Source organism: Anser brachyrhynchus (assembly GCF_964034855.1).
Source record: "Anser brachyrhynchus genome assembly, chromosome: 1".
Taxonomy (NCBI): Eukaryota; Metazoa; Chordata; class Aves; order Anseriformes; family Anatidae; genus Anser; species Anser brachyrhynchus.
In genome coordinates this window covers 112623410-112639620 of record NC_137694.1, presented here as the reverse complement: position 1 = coordinate 112639620, position 16211 = coordinate 112623410, and the positions used below count along the sequence as shown (strand labels likewise).

The following is a 16211-nucleotide window of genomic DNA, read 5'->3' as shown; positions in this document are numbered from 1 at the left end:
CATCACTCAGCCTGTGAAGTACCTACATCTAACACTAGCAATCTTGTTTTTATGCACCAACAGGAATGATAATCATACTTTGCTCTTTTAGAGCAGTCTTTACTCACTGATCTCAATGCTCTTTAAAAAGGAAGGTAAAAATTATTAACCTCATTTCACAGATCATCTGAGGGATGAGGCAACTTCTCCCAGATTGCACAGTGTGTCACTGACAGAGTTGGTAAAAGAACGTAGGTTACTGATGTTCATTCACTTCAGTGCTCCGGCCACAAAACAATACTGCTTTTCTCAAATGGATCCTTCTGAGGGAAGAAAATATCAGTCCCCTCTGCTGCGCTGGAAGAGCAGTGGAATAAAGAGGCCATCATATTACCCTGCTCTTTTCAGCCCTGATCTTAAGTTGCTATTCACTCCTTTAATCCTTCCTAGCTATGTCTACGGATCCTGCCTCTGTTCTCAGGATTAGAGGGACAGAGCAAGAGGAGTCTCTGCCATCCTCCATTCCTTCCTCAGCCATCCTTTTGATGAGAACAGCAGGAGAGAAAGTGAAGTTCATTAAGTCAGCAGCCCTCCAGAGCTGTCTCACTCGCTGATGGGGACAGGAAGGATGACATCATTGGACACCACGGCCCGCTAATGCCTTTCTCAGTTTACACTCAGGAAACAACTGCCTTCATATTGAAATATCAGAGGAAGTCTAAATGCTCCTGGGAAACAGATGATCTGAAGTAGCTTACAAAGGCCAACAAACACTCCAGAACTGCCACAGAGGAAAGGGAAATAATCCCTGGTTACAGAACTGGCTCTGTGCCTGGACAACCATGGACTTGCCATCAACTTGCTGCCGGATCGCCCAGCGTATCAGGGCTCTGCTGTGCTATGCTGCCATCACAAGTCAGAGTGGTCACAAAAGGGTTCACCTCCGTTCTCGGGTACTGTCTGCAGGCATCTGCTAGGGCAGCACGCTAGGGTTGCTGGCTGCACAGCATGAACTAGAGTAATTCTGAGAAGTCAGTCTTGATGACTGGCCTTTGTTACCCAAGATTAGAGATAGGATGGCACTGCATACCTTTGCATTCTCTTGGGATGCTTCAGAGAGAGCTGATCATACCAACCTTAGCACAGTCTGTAGTCATAAGAGTGTAATACCTGGCTCATTCCTGCTCCCACCAAAACCACAAAAACTCCCTTCACTGCAGTGCAGTAGTACATGCTGTGTTTTGCACAGGGATTGTAAAAAAATAAAAGAGTACATGAGATTATTCAAATAGTAATTTCCCTGCAATTGGATTAAAAACATCAAATCACTTTTTCTGCAGATCTTAAAAAGACAATGTTTTCCGCTACAGAAATACACACAGCCTTATTAAATGTTAATAGGTTAGAGAAGCACCACTGAAAACTTTCATCTTAGTGTAACATCCAAAGCCTTTTAACAAAACAAATCTAGTCAACATGAAGTAGAACTGCAGTCCAAAAAAAAAAAAATTACCTGCAGCTGCTGATCTAGTTCTGGAAATGCCAAAGCGAAGGAGTTTTCAGGTGCATCATCATCTAAAAGGTACACATTACATTAAAAGCCAGTATCTACCCAAAAAGGGCATTTCATATGATCTGTTCAATGTAGCTCTAAATTGCATATACTCACAATAATATCAGGATTAGGAAAACACTTCCATATAGGCTTATTTTTCTACACTTGAGATATCTTAACAGACTCATTGTAAATAAAAATGGGTGGGAAATAAAATGTTTACGTGCTGGGAAAGCGCAAAGCAGAAATCCTTTTTTTTATTATTATTATTATTGCAGTTAAAGCAGTTACAGAAGTAATACATGTGGTGACTTAATAAAAAACAATAAATTCAAGTGATCTTTCTCCCTGAGATATCCATTACAGTGCAAAATAAAGAACCCTCCACAGACAGCATCCTTACTATAAAAGAGTTCATGACTGGAATGAAAGGGAAAGATATCTTACGTATCACAGTACAATGACTTACCAGGGCTAAACCAACAATAATAGAAACCTTTCCTCCCACTATCCAAAGGCAACCACAAGAACATGCAAACCAGACTGGCAACCCTGTAATTGGAAGACCATTACCTACATTGACATGATTAGAGCGCCGAAGCACCACAAACTTCTCCATACTGCAAGGGAATGCCTTTACTCTAACCTGTAGATAACGCTCCTCCTGTACTAGAGTTAGTTCATTCACGACAACGAGCCAAACTGTGTTTTCATTTATTTCTTTATTTTTAGTACAGGCTTCCAGCAAAGGTGGGACAGAGTGTGCCAGTTGCGTCAGTGTTGTGGTGTGGACACCTGCCCACTAGTAGCTGGACTGAGATCAGAAATATGAATCATACTCAGTAGCATCATAGCTAGCCACTGCAATATTTCTTTCTCAGTGACTTTCACACTATCAGTTTTGCATTGGATTGTGATGACTGTTTATGTATCTTACTACAGGTTACGGGAGGTGAAGAGAAGGTTACTATTAGCTAGCTTACAGAGTTATTTGTAATGTGTCAAAATTAAACAAGGATGGATCCCACAGGAGAAAATTGCTACCATAGGTCAGATCTCACAAACTGCTCTATGCCGGCTGACCTGTATGCTACAACAAAACCCAAACAGGATTAAAAGAACCACGTGTCAAAGCAGGATTCTGTACATTCTTAAAGAGTGCAGGCTTGGATTTCAATTATTTGACAAGCATTTGTTTTCTCTTTATCCTGCCATACAGCAAAGTAGGTTAGGGCAAACAAGTAAACTAACCCACTTTATCCTACGAAGAACAAACATACTGGTTAACAGACAGTCTGAACTTTACTTTAACTAGCACAGCCAGAGCTGGACACCGCTAGGAAGGGATGCCCGGTGGGGGGGGGGGGGGGGGGGGGGGGGGGGGGGGGGGGGGAAATACAATGATACAGAAGGCAAAAGCAAAAGTTGTTGAACTTCTGCAGAAAACAAAGTGAACGGGTATATTTTTATGGGGTAGGGGTGTTGCACATGACATCATACCCCACCACACAAATTCATTTTGTATACTATGTCCCATACATGCCTATTCTGGAGAATATTTAAATGCTTTAATTGTAGAGCGCTATCTCATTGACATGCAAGTGTTTACCTTTAATTTGCAGTTGCTTTCTTGTACAATATTTAAAAATAGACTAATATTCTAAAAGAAGAAAGATGAATCATAGAGCAGGGCTAAAAGGAAGGACGAAATAGGACTCAGACTAGGGGTACAGCTGCTGTGCAGATATTTGGCTGAATAGCTGTTAAATATTCTGACAGAGATATTGGACCAGAGTAGTGGACAGCAGTTAAGCTGCTATTTGTTTTGACAATTCCAGCACTACAACTGTTGGTACAGTAGCAGTAAAGAGGGAACTCAGACAAAATTTTAACTTAAGGAAAATCGAAGCAAAAGCAACCCCAGAAGCTTTTAAAGAAACAACAGCCAATAACCACTTTTTTCAACGAATCAGATATTAATAAGAAAAAAATAGTTTCAGAATATTAGAGAAAAAATGGATTATCCTCAGAAAAGAACCAGAAAAAAAAAAAAAGTTGGAAATACCTTTAAAAGGATGGAATACAGAGAGAAATTACTACAGAGGAAATCCTTTCAATAAGCAGATGTTCCCTGCTTATTTTCTGAACTCAAGTGACTGAGTCAATGGTACTAAAAATAGAACATATTGGTATCCTAACCATTATGGCATACCATAGTACATTTTATAATGGGCCTGCCCTAGCATCTATTGAACAGCTGCTAGGTTTTTTTTTAGTTATGGTAGTTTAAGACTTGTTTAAATCATCCTCTCGATGATGTTCAGCACATCAGATAAGCTGGGGTCTTCAGTAGCTTGAAATTTTTCTGAGTTCCTAATTCTCTTGGGCTCCTCTGAAATTTTCAACTTAAGCATTCACCCCCACAAAGAACTAATGGAAACCTCCACAGCTAACTAACTGCAAGTTTGTTTTCCACAAAAACAACAAAAAACCTTCCCCAAAGCTTTCAGTGAAATAAATTACTTCTTCAGGATGGTCTATATTGCACCGTTGTCAAAGTAACAACCACAAAAATAACAACAAAAAGCACTTGGTAAAAATTAAACACATTTAGATTTCACAAAAGGGAAAAGCAAATGACAGCAATTATTCACCTCCAAAGACTCTTATGAGGATGTTTGCAGAAAATCAAGAGGAAAGAAACTCTTGCATTTTATTGCAAAAGAATTACTAGTGCCCTTAATGTTACACAGGGGATCAGGCTAAATCACATTGGCTTCTAGCCTTAAAAATCTATGACTCTGAAAATCAGAAACAGTGAAAATGTCCCAAGTGTCAAAATATTCTGAAGATCAAAACACATTCATAACTACCTCCTTTTCTACACATATTTGTTCTTTTCTATTCCGTATCTTCTTTACTAGACAATCCCGAAACATCTATTACTCCTTTCCTTAGTTTATTATCAGTATTTAATGAATGCCTAGTTATAAGGAACCATTGATATGATCAAGGATACTCTTTCTAATAAAGTTAGTGGCTTTTTTGTGCCACAAAAGCCTGAAAATAATTAGGCTGATTCTTCACCAGACACAAACAGCATCTCGCCCCTGCAGTCATTATTTCACTCCTCCCTTCCTGGTTGCTCATAAAGAAAATGGATTTATAATGAAAGCCGCTTGTTGAGAATATATTTTGTAAAAAAAAAGATGGACAGCAATTTGCTGTATCTGAAAATGAGTCAAGATTCTGGTCAAAAGAATCCAAGAAAGAATGAAAAATGTGCATGTGAATTTTACAGCCATCCCAGTAAACTCAACAGCACTAACCTGTGATGTGAAGGAGTCAGATGAGACACTTCATCACAGTCTAAGTGAAAATACATGATGCGTGATTTCTAAATGAGTAGCACTTCCTGATTGCCCATGGATCCTGAAACTAATTTTGAAGGTCTATATTTAAAAGTGTACTAAAGGTAAAGACCTGTACTCCAATTACAAGATGAACTCTCTGCACACACAGTGGATGGTTTTTTTTTTTTAACTAAATACTCTGTTCATATATATGGAATAGTTTGACTTTTGTGTTTGGTTCATCAGGTTCATACATTCTGTGCTTGTTGCTAAAAACTCTCATTATAATGCAGAGCATGAGACAAAATCTCCATGGAATTTACTTCTTCCTTTTGCTTTCCATTCCGTTGGGCTGAGACAAAGAATCCTTCTGTTTCAAAGCCAGCTCTCTGACCATTTTTATAAGAAAGCTAACATAACAAAGGAACAAGGTCCCTGTGCTGCCCAGCCAACACACCTTCATGCTGAAATGGTGTGGTGGTGCCTCAGTGTGTAGGCACAGCAAGGCTAAGCCACCCAACCTTTGTTGTCCAGCTGAGCTCTTGTCTCTCTGCTGATAGCACCTATTAATACAAATGTGATGATGGGCTTATAACGTGTGATACAGAGGTTCACTCAGGCAATCTGATTTAGAAAGCTGACCTATACTGAGATGCACTGTCTTCACAAAAAAGACTTATTATTTATCAGTGATCTCCAGATGCATTCTCTCCGCTGATACATGCTAATATTGCACATTTAAGGATGTATCACGCTTTCTGGAAATCTTCACCTAATCATATTCGGGACTGACAAGAGATTCCAATAGCACAGGCCTCCATGATGCAGACAAACAAACAAAATCCCTCACACTTTGCTGTCTGACTGGCAAAATGTCTGGTACAGTGAAGAGTAACATTCCAGTCTTTCCCTACATGTCTACTCCATTTAGCTGAACTGCGGGCTACAGGCAAGAGTTGATGAATAAATACTTTAAGAACAACGTCTGATTTATTTGCAATATAAACTCACAAATTACAGTTTCTCTAGAGTCTTTGCAAAGATAGAAATAGAACATAAAAATTTAAATGTGTTAAAAGCACATTAAGGTTGCTAAATCAAGCACTCAAAATTTAGGAAATGCCAATCACAACTCTGCTTCCTTGAGTAACTGAGTTATGATCCAGTCTTTAATTATACAATCAGATACTATTTTTCTCTTCTACATGCGTGGGCAAGTGTATTCAGATCTCTTCCTCCTAAATTAAAAAATTAAATTGGTAACGTAAGTAGGCTGTTATCCTGTAAGTGGATCAGCCCTCGCACAGGAAAGCTGCTCGAACTCGACTGCAAGCACTGCAGGCAACCACAGGACTCCAGTGGGAAGCTGTGTATGGGGGCCCAGCCTTGGCCCTCGGAGGGCAGCGAGGTCCAGAAGCTACAGCGCTGGTTACTGACAGACAAGCGTGGACCGATCGAGTTGATCCTGGAAGGCTGTGTGGCTAAGTGACTGGGACTTGGCACTGCTGCATGAAACTCCCTGGGTTCTATTCACAGCCCTGCCTGAAACGACCTTACGCAACCCCTCGGTTACCTCACTCATAAAATAGTGGGGAATGGTCACTGCCTGACCCAGGAATAGGCTATGAAGGCTTGCTCAATAATAAGAGTTGTAGACCTTCCCAAAATAGAAGCAGCCCGTAACACAGGAGGTAAGAGCAAAACCCTCCTACTCAGTATACCTTCACCTAAGCCTAAAGTGTCCTATGAGGAATGTACAGCCGTTATCCCTTTTTAGGGTATCTCACTTAAGTTCCTGTCTAACTTCCCCAAAATACAACAGTAGGTACTTCCTATCCTAATAAGGTCTGGCACTCAGAATTTATTAAACATGTGGGGCTGCAAAGACATGCATGAGCCCTAACCAAAAAGTGAATGCACTGTGATGTTCCCACTGTAAAAATATCTTATTTATAACACAGAAATGCCCAAAAGTCCTCAAAGATGGGTCCATTATGCCAGTCTCTGGACAGACAGGCAAAGTGGCAGCATGTTTCCCCTTCAGGAACTAACAGCATGTCTTTAGATAAGAGGCAGCAAGTGGGGTGAGGTAAGTGAGTGATGATTCTTGTCATTTCCAAAGACCAAGCCACTTATCTGAACGTTGGGTGCAGATTTAGGAAACTAGTCTTATAATTTTTTGAATAATATTTTAGAAAACTCCATTAGTTTTCAATCAATACTTTATCAGCTGGAAAGCCTCTGTTGCCATTACAGTGAGTATGGAGTAGAGATCTGAAGCTTGCTATTGAAAAACAACCATGGCAAAACAGTCCTGCATGATCAACTATATAAAGCAAAAATTCTTTATGGACACTAGGAGAACAAAGGCATAAAGAAAAGTAAAATAAGTCATTTACTATGCTTGCAGAAATACTACATTGTTCCACTGTCTGTTCGTTTCATTAAAAGATGTATGTTTTGCCTTTGTTATCAGTGATTTTTCCTGAGGGTGCTATCAGAGGTAGAATAATTTCAAAGGAAAAAAGTTACTAACAATTTCAAAACAAGTCATTGATCACCACTTATTACAAGCAGAACTTTTCAGCCAGATTCAAGCTTTTTTTTTTTCTAGGAGAGAAAGTGAAGAGATGTTTACCTGTAAAACTTAGATCTATTACACAAAATAAATCCAGTACTCTAAATTTAATAAAGTTCCTGTTATAATTATTCTATCTTAATATGTTCAGTAAATAAGATTTAAATATATAAGTTAGGACATACTTAATTTCACTAGCTTAAATAAATTGATATTGACAAACTACAATGAACTTTCTATTTGGGAACACTTTTTAAAAATTTTGGAACACCATATTCACTTTAGTTTCCAAGTGATATAAGATAGGCTGATATAGTATGTCTCAGATTCATAAATTTAAAACAGTACCTTAAGTCAAACTGGTGCAATATGGTGTGCAGACACACCCCAGGAAACCTATGTTTGATGCCAGCTTAGTGAACTTGAGTAAAAGAGCCAAAATAGACATCTATATATACAGGAATCAGAGATACACAATAAAACTGTCATCTTATATAGCACCCCTGCCAGCCACTATTCTTGAGACTTTTAAGGAACTGGTTAGCCTACTTTCACATTAAACATACTACACAAAGCTGGCCGGGATTTCAGTCATCATGTGTTGACTGACAAATAATATAACACAATTAAGTTATTTCTTGTATACTCAGGATAAGCCAGCTCCCCTCTTGTAGGTCAGTTAACACAAAGTAATCTCTTCTCAGGAGTTAAGAGCAGTTTCTCCTTTCACTGCTTCTCACACCCAGCACTTGGTTACAATCCTAGCCAGTGAGATAATCACCACCCAGAAGAAACATTCCATTTCCCCTTTTTATATCTAGTTATGCTGCAAGTTCCTCCGAGTAAGCAGTTGTACAGCCCCCGGAAGGATAATGAAGCATTACTTAGTGAAACCTATCACTGTGCCTTTCAAATGAGATAAAATTCAAGGAAAAGTTTAAGTCATGCAGATTCCCTCACCACTTAGCCCTAGTGAAGGACTTCTCGGATATACCCTAGCAGTACAAAAACCTCACTTGATGCTTTACTGTCACATATAAAGCAAGTAACCCCTGTTTGAATTAAAAGCAAATATGATTGGCAAGGAGTGAAAAGAGGTTTCTGTTATTTATTTTTTAAGACGAGTTGCAAAAAAAGCATATGTTATATACTTATTTATACTATCTTGATTCAACTACGGTTTGGTGGAAATCTGCAAACCTGATAAAAGTTTATTTACTTTGCCTTCTTTTAAAATATAGTAAATATAATAACATTTATATGTTCAGGCTTACCACTGAGAGCAAAAGTGGAATTCATGTTATGTGGTAAAACAGGATGCCAATTTAGACCTCTTACTAGTGCAGAAGTAAATATGGCACTCACTTTACCGGTTTCATTTTAGTTTTACCAGTATTCACGGAAATTCTGGAACTATGGAAAAGTTTAACAAAATGTAACAGAAAAAGATTACCTTTCTCCAACTAAGATTCTTTTTATAAATGTTAAGAGAAGCTGAAATTATTAGCAGGATAGAAAAGTAAAAAATAAAATATGATGCAATGTTAAGGAAGCTAGGCTTCCTGCCTTTCACGTCCTTCTTCTTCCAAGCTATTCACAACCTTGTTATTTCCTACTGCCGTCTCTTGTCACAAACCACTCTACCCTCTTTGATTTTCCCATGGTCTCAGCTTTCCCTGACTTGTATTCACTGTCTCACATAAACATTCTTCTTCCACAACTCATAAGAGCACTCCTTTCTTTTACATCTCCCTTTAAGACCTAGCTTTGCCATAATTCCTGTAAGAAATGTACCACGCTATTGTATTTCCAGAGGTGAGAATGATTCATTATTACTTTCTATAATAAAAATGCAATTACCAGATTATTATAGTTTATGTAAAAAGGGCACAAAGACAGCCACATATATTTCTTTATATTCCTTCTCCCAGTCTTTCAGGATCACTCATCTTTATGACCTGCAAGTTACGTGCAATAATATACTTAAATGTTTGTTTTTAAATCTCCTTGCATAATGGATGAGATTCTATTTCAGGATTGTAGCTGTAAATTAATATTACGCAATAAGAAGCTATTATTATTATTAGCTATGTATATTCTAAAATATTTTTAAATGAGAAAATGATATCCAGACTTAGACTCTATTCACACAAAGCTCAGGAAGAGACCTCACGCATTATCCTACAGCACATGTCGTCCAATAAAGCAACCATCAGCACTGGGTTTCAGTTATCGTTATCAGAGATCCTTATATTTCACACCATCGACACATCTCAATCCTTACTGCAGGCACACACCTCTATCAACAGCTCAGCCAATTTTTAAAAAGGTACTTCACAGCTTCCAATCTACTTTATTACACTCTGATTTTTACTGTGTGCCAACAGCTCTCTAGATCTTAATAATATTTAAGGTACAAAGTAATAATATTCATTTATTCCAAAGGCCAAAGGGGCCATGTGCATACAGGGCACATTTGGGGAAATTAATGCTCAGTCAGCAATTGCTGACAGGATAAACATCAATGAAATTTCTGCTACTTTCTCATGAAGCATGACATGTGGGGCATCCGTTTCCTGAAACCTTTCACCAAACTGGGCACATGTGGCACTTTCCAACCTTCCTGCTGAAGGGAAAGTCTCTTCCTGTTCTAGCCTCATTTACAGTACAAAATGTCTTTTTTCTTTTCTTGTTTCAAAATTCCCCCCAAATCAAGCATACTTTAAATACAAATAATTTTGATAGTTAATTAAAATCTTTAGTATATTCCACAAACCACATGAAAATAGTTAAGATCTAAAATGTCAGTCAAGTCACTTTAGTCTAACGAAATTGTTAGTGGAAACAGAAAAACTGATCATATGCTATTACTCAGGAAAAAAATCCACCCATTACACTGGACTTCATTTGGTATTGTAAACACGGGTAAAAACAAGTAAAATTTAAAAGCAGTTATTTCCTTGTGGTTTGATCTGTAAATTAAACTGTACCTTCGGTTTCATTCAGGCTGAAGGCAATTCGTACTGGCTTATCAGCAGGTACCCTGGCGGTGGTGATCATGTGGGCACTTGAGCCAATGCTTTTACTTGTTTGTTCCAGCTGAAATAATATAAACAATATATTTATTACAGAGCATGTAACACCATTCAACAAATTAGTTTTACTGCTTTTCATGCATTCATAGCTGCCTTTCTCATTCTAGCTAAGCAACGTTTAGAATGAAAGTCAAGGGAGCGCCATTTCACTTTTCCATTTAAAAAAGATTTAAGTGAAATTCAGTGCACAGCCTGCCTTTCTTTTGCTACTTGTAGGTTAGAAAGAACGATGGCAAAGGAAGCATCCCCTCTCCTCACCTGCTTGCTCCCCGCCATTGCCCCTTCAGCAAGCCTTGACTCGTGGCAATGCTGCCTGGTTCTGAAGGTGAAGAAGGAAGAAGGGGTGGGGAGATGAGAGTAACACGACCCCAAGCCTGCCATGTGATTGGAAACGTGCACACCACTCCACATGGTGTCAACGAGGAGGCACCCATCCTCCTACCTTCCACCCATCCTCCTACCTTCCACCCATGCTCCCCCAGTCAAAGTGTGCCTGGTAGTTGCACACTCAATGGTCAGAAAGTCAGTGGCTCGCCAAACCTTGGTGGTGATTCCTCAGTGGAACTCTCTGCAGGTGTAGGGGTCTTTCTGCATGGGTTGCCTCCCGGATCTGGACCTTAGTCAGTCCTCGGTATTTCTTCTGAGACCACCAACTCCAAAAAGTGGTTTTAAGGAGATGAGACCCTGCCCATTAAGAAAACTGCTAATTCATTTCAAGCAGGGCACCGAAGAGTTGTTGAGCAACAACAAAAAATTTAGTTACTACTGATCTGTAATGCTACAATTAAGACATCTCTGACCACTCAAAAGTTGTATGCAGAGTTCACAGTGTTTAACCTTTTGAATGAATAGCTTTGGTTGAACTCTATCAAATAGCTGAATGTAAACTTAATCTCCTTGTATACCTAGCACAAAGCTGCTAAAATTCACAGATATTAATTTTCTGATTAGCTCCATGTGGGGAGAACATGAAGTCAGTGGGACTTCATGCACACAAAAGATCTGCCCATAAAGAAATTATTTTAGGACTGAAGACTATGCTATCCAGAGTGCATTGTACTCATACCAACTATGTGGACAAATATGAGAGTAACGTTTAAATCACCATAAAAACTCCTCGGTCAATTAGAAACCAAATTCTTCAGAAAAATACAAACAAATTACTAAAAGTTGTACCACATATCTCCAGATAACATGGCGTTTAGCAAGTGAAAACACAAGCCAATTTCCTAAGCCAGTAATTGTGCAGTTTTTCAGTGAAGTAGCGATTGTATTGCACTGAAATCCCAACAACCCATTCCAATTTACACTTAATTATTTGGCAGTCTCAGGAAGTCAATAGAACAGAACAATATTACAGGATTACAATCTTCCTTGGTGATGCACAAGTGAATCAAATTCTTCCCTGGCATCACTGCCTTGCAATCAGGGTAAGAGTATCCTATTTGCATTTGGCCCATTAATTTCAGCATTTCTTTTTATTTGCTTTGTCTGCCTTAATATTTAGCTAACAGAGTGATACAGTTACTCTGTAGCAATGCTATCAATCATTCATTCACTCTGATCAAATAAATTATTATTTAAAATTCTTAATCTTGTCTAAAAGTAACAAATATTCTAAAATCATTGCTTTAAATAAATCTGATTTGGAGCTGTGAATTTCTCTTTCTACTGATACATGAAAGATATCAGGAATTATTCCCTATTCTGTATTACTAATCTTCAAGACACACAAAAAATTGAATTGATATCTTCTGGGCATAGACAAATAAAGGTCAAATAACTGCCCCAGTGTATGTTTTTGGTCTCAGGAAAAGATCTCTGGAGTCGACCGAAATATCTGACTAAATAACTTTTACCTTCTTGGCATTAGTGATCTCCTATTTTTCCCCCAGACATTCACTTTATGAGAAATATCTGAGACATCTCACTATTTTTAAAAATTAACAGAACTACTAAGCCAAAATTCATATTTCCGTTCCATATCTCCCAATACAAGGTAAAGGGAAAAAAAAAAAAAAAGAGATTTTAAATGATAAATTTAAAATTTGCTCTATTCTGCATCAGTTCTCCTGACACCTGCTATCACAAGTGGTCTTCCACATAACAGTATACTTCACAATTCATATCATAGCCTAAGAAATTAAAATAGAGTATTCTGCTGGAGGATTTAAATTTGCCATAGCACATTGGCAGGAATAAATCTGTTGTCCTATCCTAGCCACATATTCTGTGGTCTTCAATATCTTTAAATTACCTCTCTTAACCACCTGCTATGTGAGGGCAAAAATCAATACCTCTTCAGTAAGTAATGGTGAATTCTATCATAACACAAGAGTGTTTGTGTTTTATTCTAATTCACACACACAAAAAAGCATATATATATATAATAATAGTCTCATCTTTATCCACAGCCATTACCATGCTATCTGGTTTCTTATATTACATTTGTACCTTCACTCAATTGTGTGCAGAATCCTCAAGCTCTTCATCACAAAAAGCAATCAGACAGAAAAGAGAGGGGTGGAAGCATTCTGTGTGCAAACAAGGTGATGCAGGAAACACAGCCTGACTGCCCCCCATCCCACCTGCCTCCTCCGCACATGATGAACAGGATCTCTGCAGACAGAGATGAGTGTGAGTGGGCAACCTGGAATTTAATGAGATTTATTGAGCAGCCCTCTTGATCGTGGCAATTGCCTATAGCACTGGCTGCTGCTGCTTCATAAAAAGCCTGTAGCAGAACTCAGATAATCTAAGTGTTGTTACAGCTCTATCAATTTAGTTCAGTTTTCACACCTGTTGCCTTACCTCACTTAGTGGAGTGTCTGCACTTGTATAATCCAGGGCCAGCCACTGCCTTGGCTTGTCGTTGCCTTTATGGAGTAAAGCTTCAATAAAAGAAAAGGCTGCACCTGCTGCATAGCAACAAACTGACAAGGTCTGAGAAGCTGAGACAGCTGTCAGGGCAACATGCTGCTACCTGCACTTCCCATAGGCTTTGCCGTCCCAAAAGATCGCCCTTTTCCGCTTTTCTCCACAATTCCGTTTTCCTTCCTCTCCTTTCCAGTGGCGAGGGATTATGATGCTGTCATGCTTCAGGGTGGAAAAAATCCTTCTGTCACAGGCATTATTAAGCAGCAAACTGTGGCGAGCCCAAGATTTTTAATTCATTAGTCCTGGCAAACCTAAAATACAAACAGACTTGCTTCATAGGACAGGAATGTTTTCAGCATGACCCAATCAGTGTCTGTGTCTATTCCAGCAAACTGGCAAAGATAGCATGACTCCAGTCAGCAAAAATGTCTGTGGCTCCAATCAGCTTGGGGTGACATTGCCAACTTGGACCGGCTACAAGCGAACTATCAAATGATAGCAGCAACTATCAGAGCGAACAGCAAGGGATGGGCTTGGTGTTTTAGGCTCGGTTCATGCTGGCTTTGGTAAAGCAAGGCTCGGCTCGTAACAGGCGATAGTGCGGCTGCTTTGGAGAGGCAACGGGCGAATTTCAGAATGTATGCGCTGTGAAAGCAGATGTATTTATAGATGAACTGATGAGGATGGTGATAACTGAAGCTGACTAATTCAGAGACTTCACTGAACTCAGAGATTTCCACACTAACTAGGTTTCCTAGTGTGATTTCTGGCAGCATTTCTCAGCCTTGAAACCACAGGCAAGTAATTAATAGAGAAATCTTGAACTAACACAAAAGAGAACTTCTTCAGCTTGAACATTTATTTTCTGTAGCTGTATCCGGCACAAGTACTGCATACATGACTTTTTTTTTTTTTTGATTGACTGCTATCACAGACATTAAAACAAATGGAGAAAAATGGAAAACAATTACAAAATGATTAGACACCGTATCTTTATTGTTATGTGACTGAAAAAGGGGTTCTTTTTTTTTTTTAATTTATTTATTTCAAAATATGTTTTGAAGATCAATTTGTTTTTAAATTCCATATGGAAGTTTTATCTAGCCCAAACCTCCTGTATAGGGACACTGCTAGATTCTTCTGTTGGCTCAGCCAAGACAGACAAAGGTTGCAGGACAGATTGACAAGTAAAGGTTTTCTGAAGTCAAATTTTCATCCTCACCCTCTCACCCTTCCTCACCTTCTGGCCCCAGCCCAGGACTGGTCTAATCAGTGCAAATCTCAGGAACCCAGCAGTTGCCCTTGTGGCCTCAAAAGACCTTTTTCATACTTTGAAATGACTAAACTGCAAAGATATTCTACCCACACCGCCTTTCCGCCAGCAATGACCTGGGAGGGCATCAGACAGCTACACCATTAACTAGGTAGCTGGTGAGGCCAGCTTTTTAACTGCACTGTGAATTCAGAGCAAGGTATAGGCTCTGGTCCAAAAAGTTACTCAAAAGCAGGCATTTTCTCTTCTCTTGATGTGTTTGTGAAAAAAAAATAAAAAATTGAGGGTTCCTCCCTGTATGTCTCCTTTGAAAGGGGAAGGAAAGAGATTTGTCTCTGATCACAGCCATTATTGCTGATAACATTCTACAGCTCAATACCATCAGCAGTTGATGCTGATCTCCAGCTCTTGGTCCAACTACTGTGAAAGTATTTGTTTGAAGATACAGAAAATCCTGGCTCCACTGAAGTTAGTAAAAAATATTTTGCTTCTGTTTCCACGTAGCCAGGGTTTCCCTCAAATCATATATCCTCTTCTCCCTTGTGTGGACAGATGGTATTTAGATGGTATGAGAGGCTTCATTACATGCCATGACAGTAAAGCCTAAAAAAAGGCTCTCGATGTAAAGTCTTAAGTTGTGCAAGTTCTTCAATAGCCATAACAGCAAGGGTCTTGGACAGAAATGATGGCTGAATAGTTCAGGAGTGTTTTTCCCAGATGGCTCTGACACTCCACATTTCCAGACTGACACTTCAGTTGTACTCAGTTTAAACAGTATATGCATTTGGAAATTGAGGTCATAATCATTTGTATCCATTGTGCATATATTTTTTACGTCGGTGTTTCTAGTTAAATCTGTATTATTATATACACTTTCCAAAAAGAAAAAAAAAAAAAGATGAAATCACCTGTGCTTCACTTAATATGTGCACTCCTCTTCTAAGGAGGCTGCTGCTTCAGAAGACTATGTATCATGAGCTAAGATACCAAAACTGCACAAACCAAAAATCCCCTGATTTGCATTTAAATATCAGTTCTGTGCTTTACACAAGAATTAGTCACCTGTATGGAAGGTAGTGTATTTTAAGACTGAGAACATTATGGCATTCTGTATATAGAACATTAAATCTGAAACATCAGGATAAATGATTTGGCTGTAACCATTTTATCATCTGTTTACTACTGGGGATATGGTAGTAAAAATAAAAATATGGATTTAAACAGCACATTTCAAAAAGTTTTCTAAAAAACTTTATAGCAATAAACTGGGGAAGAGCTCTGTTTTAAGCAAGGGGGAAATTGAAGTCCAGGGTACTGCGATTTGCTGAAGCTAGTAGTCGACGACATTGTAAATTTGGGGAAGACATAAATCCCACTTGTTCACTCCGTAGGCTAATTATGCATCTAAGAAACTTATTCTCCCATTTATCACAAAACAAAAAATACTTTTTATAAAAGTCTGTACATACACCTGCTAGTCATCTTTGTGAAATTACAGGAT

General features: G+C 38.7%; 1 protein-coding gene across 9 annotated transcripts in view; it reads right to left on the bottom strand.

Moving 5' to 3' along the window:
* Window positions 1-13821, bottom strand: part of MAP3K7CL (MAP3K7 C-terminal like) — a 30744-nt gene extending 16923 nt beyond the window's left edge. Inside the window, exons 1-5 of one of the 9 annotated variants that reach the window (XM_080577687.1) lie at window positions 13372-13820; window positions 11101-11244; window positions 10819-10879; window positions 10456-10564; window positions 1493-1554 (exon numbers count right to left, since the gene is read on the bottom strand). In XM_080577687.1, coding sequence (XP_080433813.1) covers window positions 1493-1554; window positions 10456-10564; window positions 10819-10836 — 189 coding nt within the window. In that variant the 5' untranslated portion in view covers window positions 10837-10879; window positions 11101-11244; window positions 13372-13820. Of the gene's footprint in view, window positions 1-149; window positions 175-1492; window positions 1555-10455; window positions 10565-10818; window positions 10880-11100; window positions 11245-13014; window positions 13160-13371 lie in introns of those variants that run through there. The other 8 variants (XM_080577688.1, XM_080577689.1, XM_080577690.1 and 5 more) reach the window with 8 other exon arrangements.
* Between the last annotated feature and the right edge of the window lie 2390 nt (window positions 13822-16211).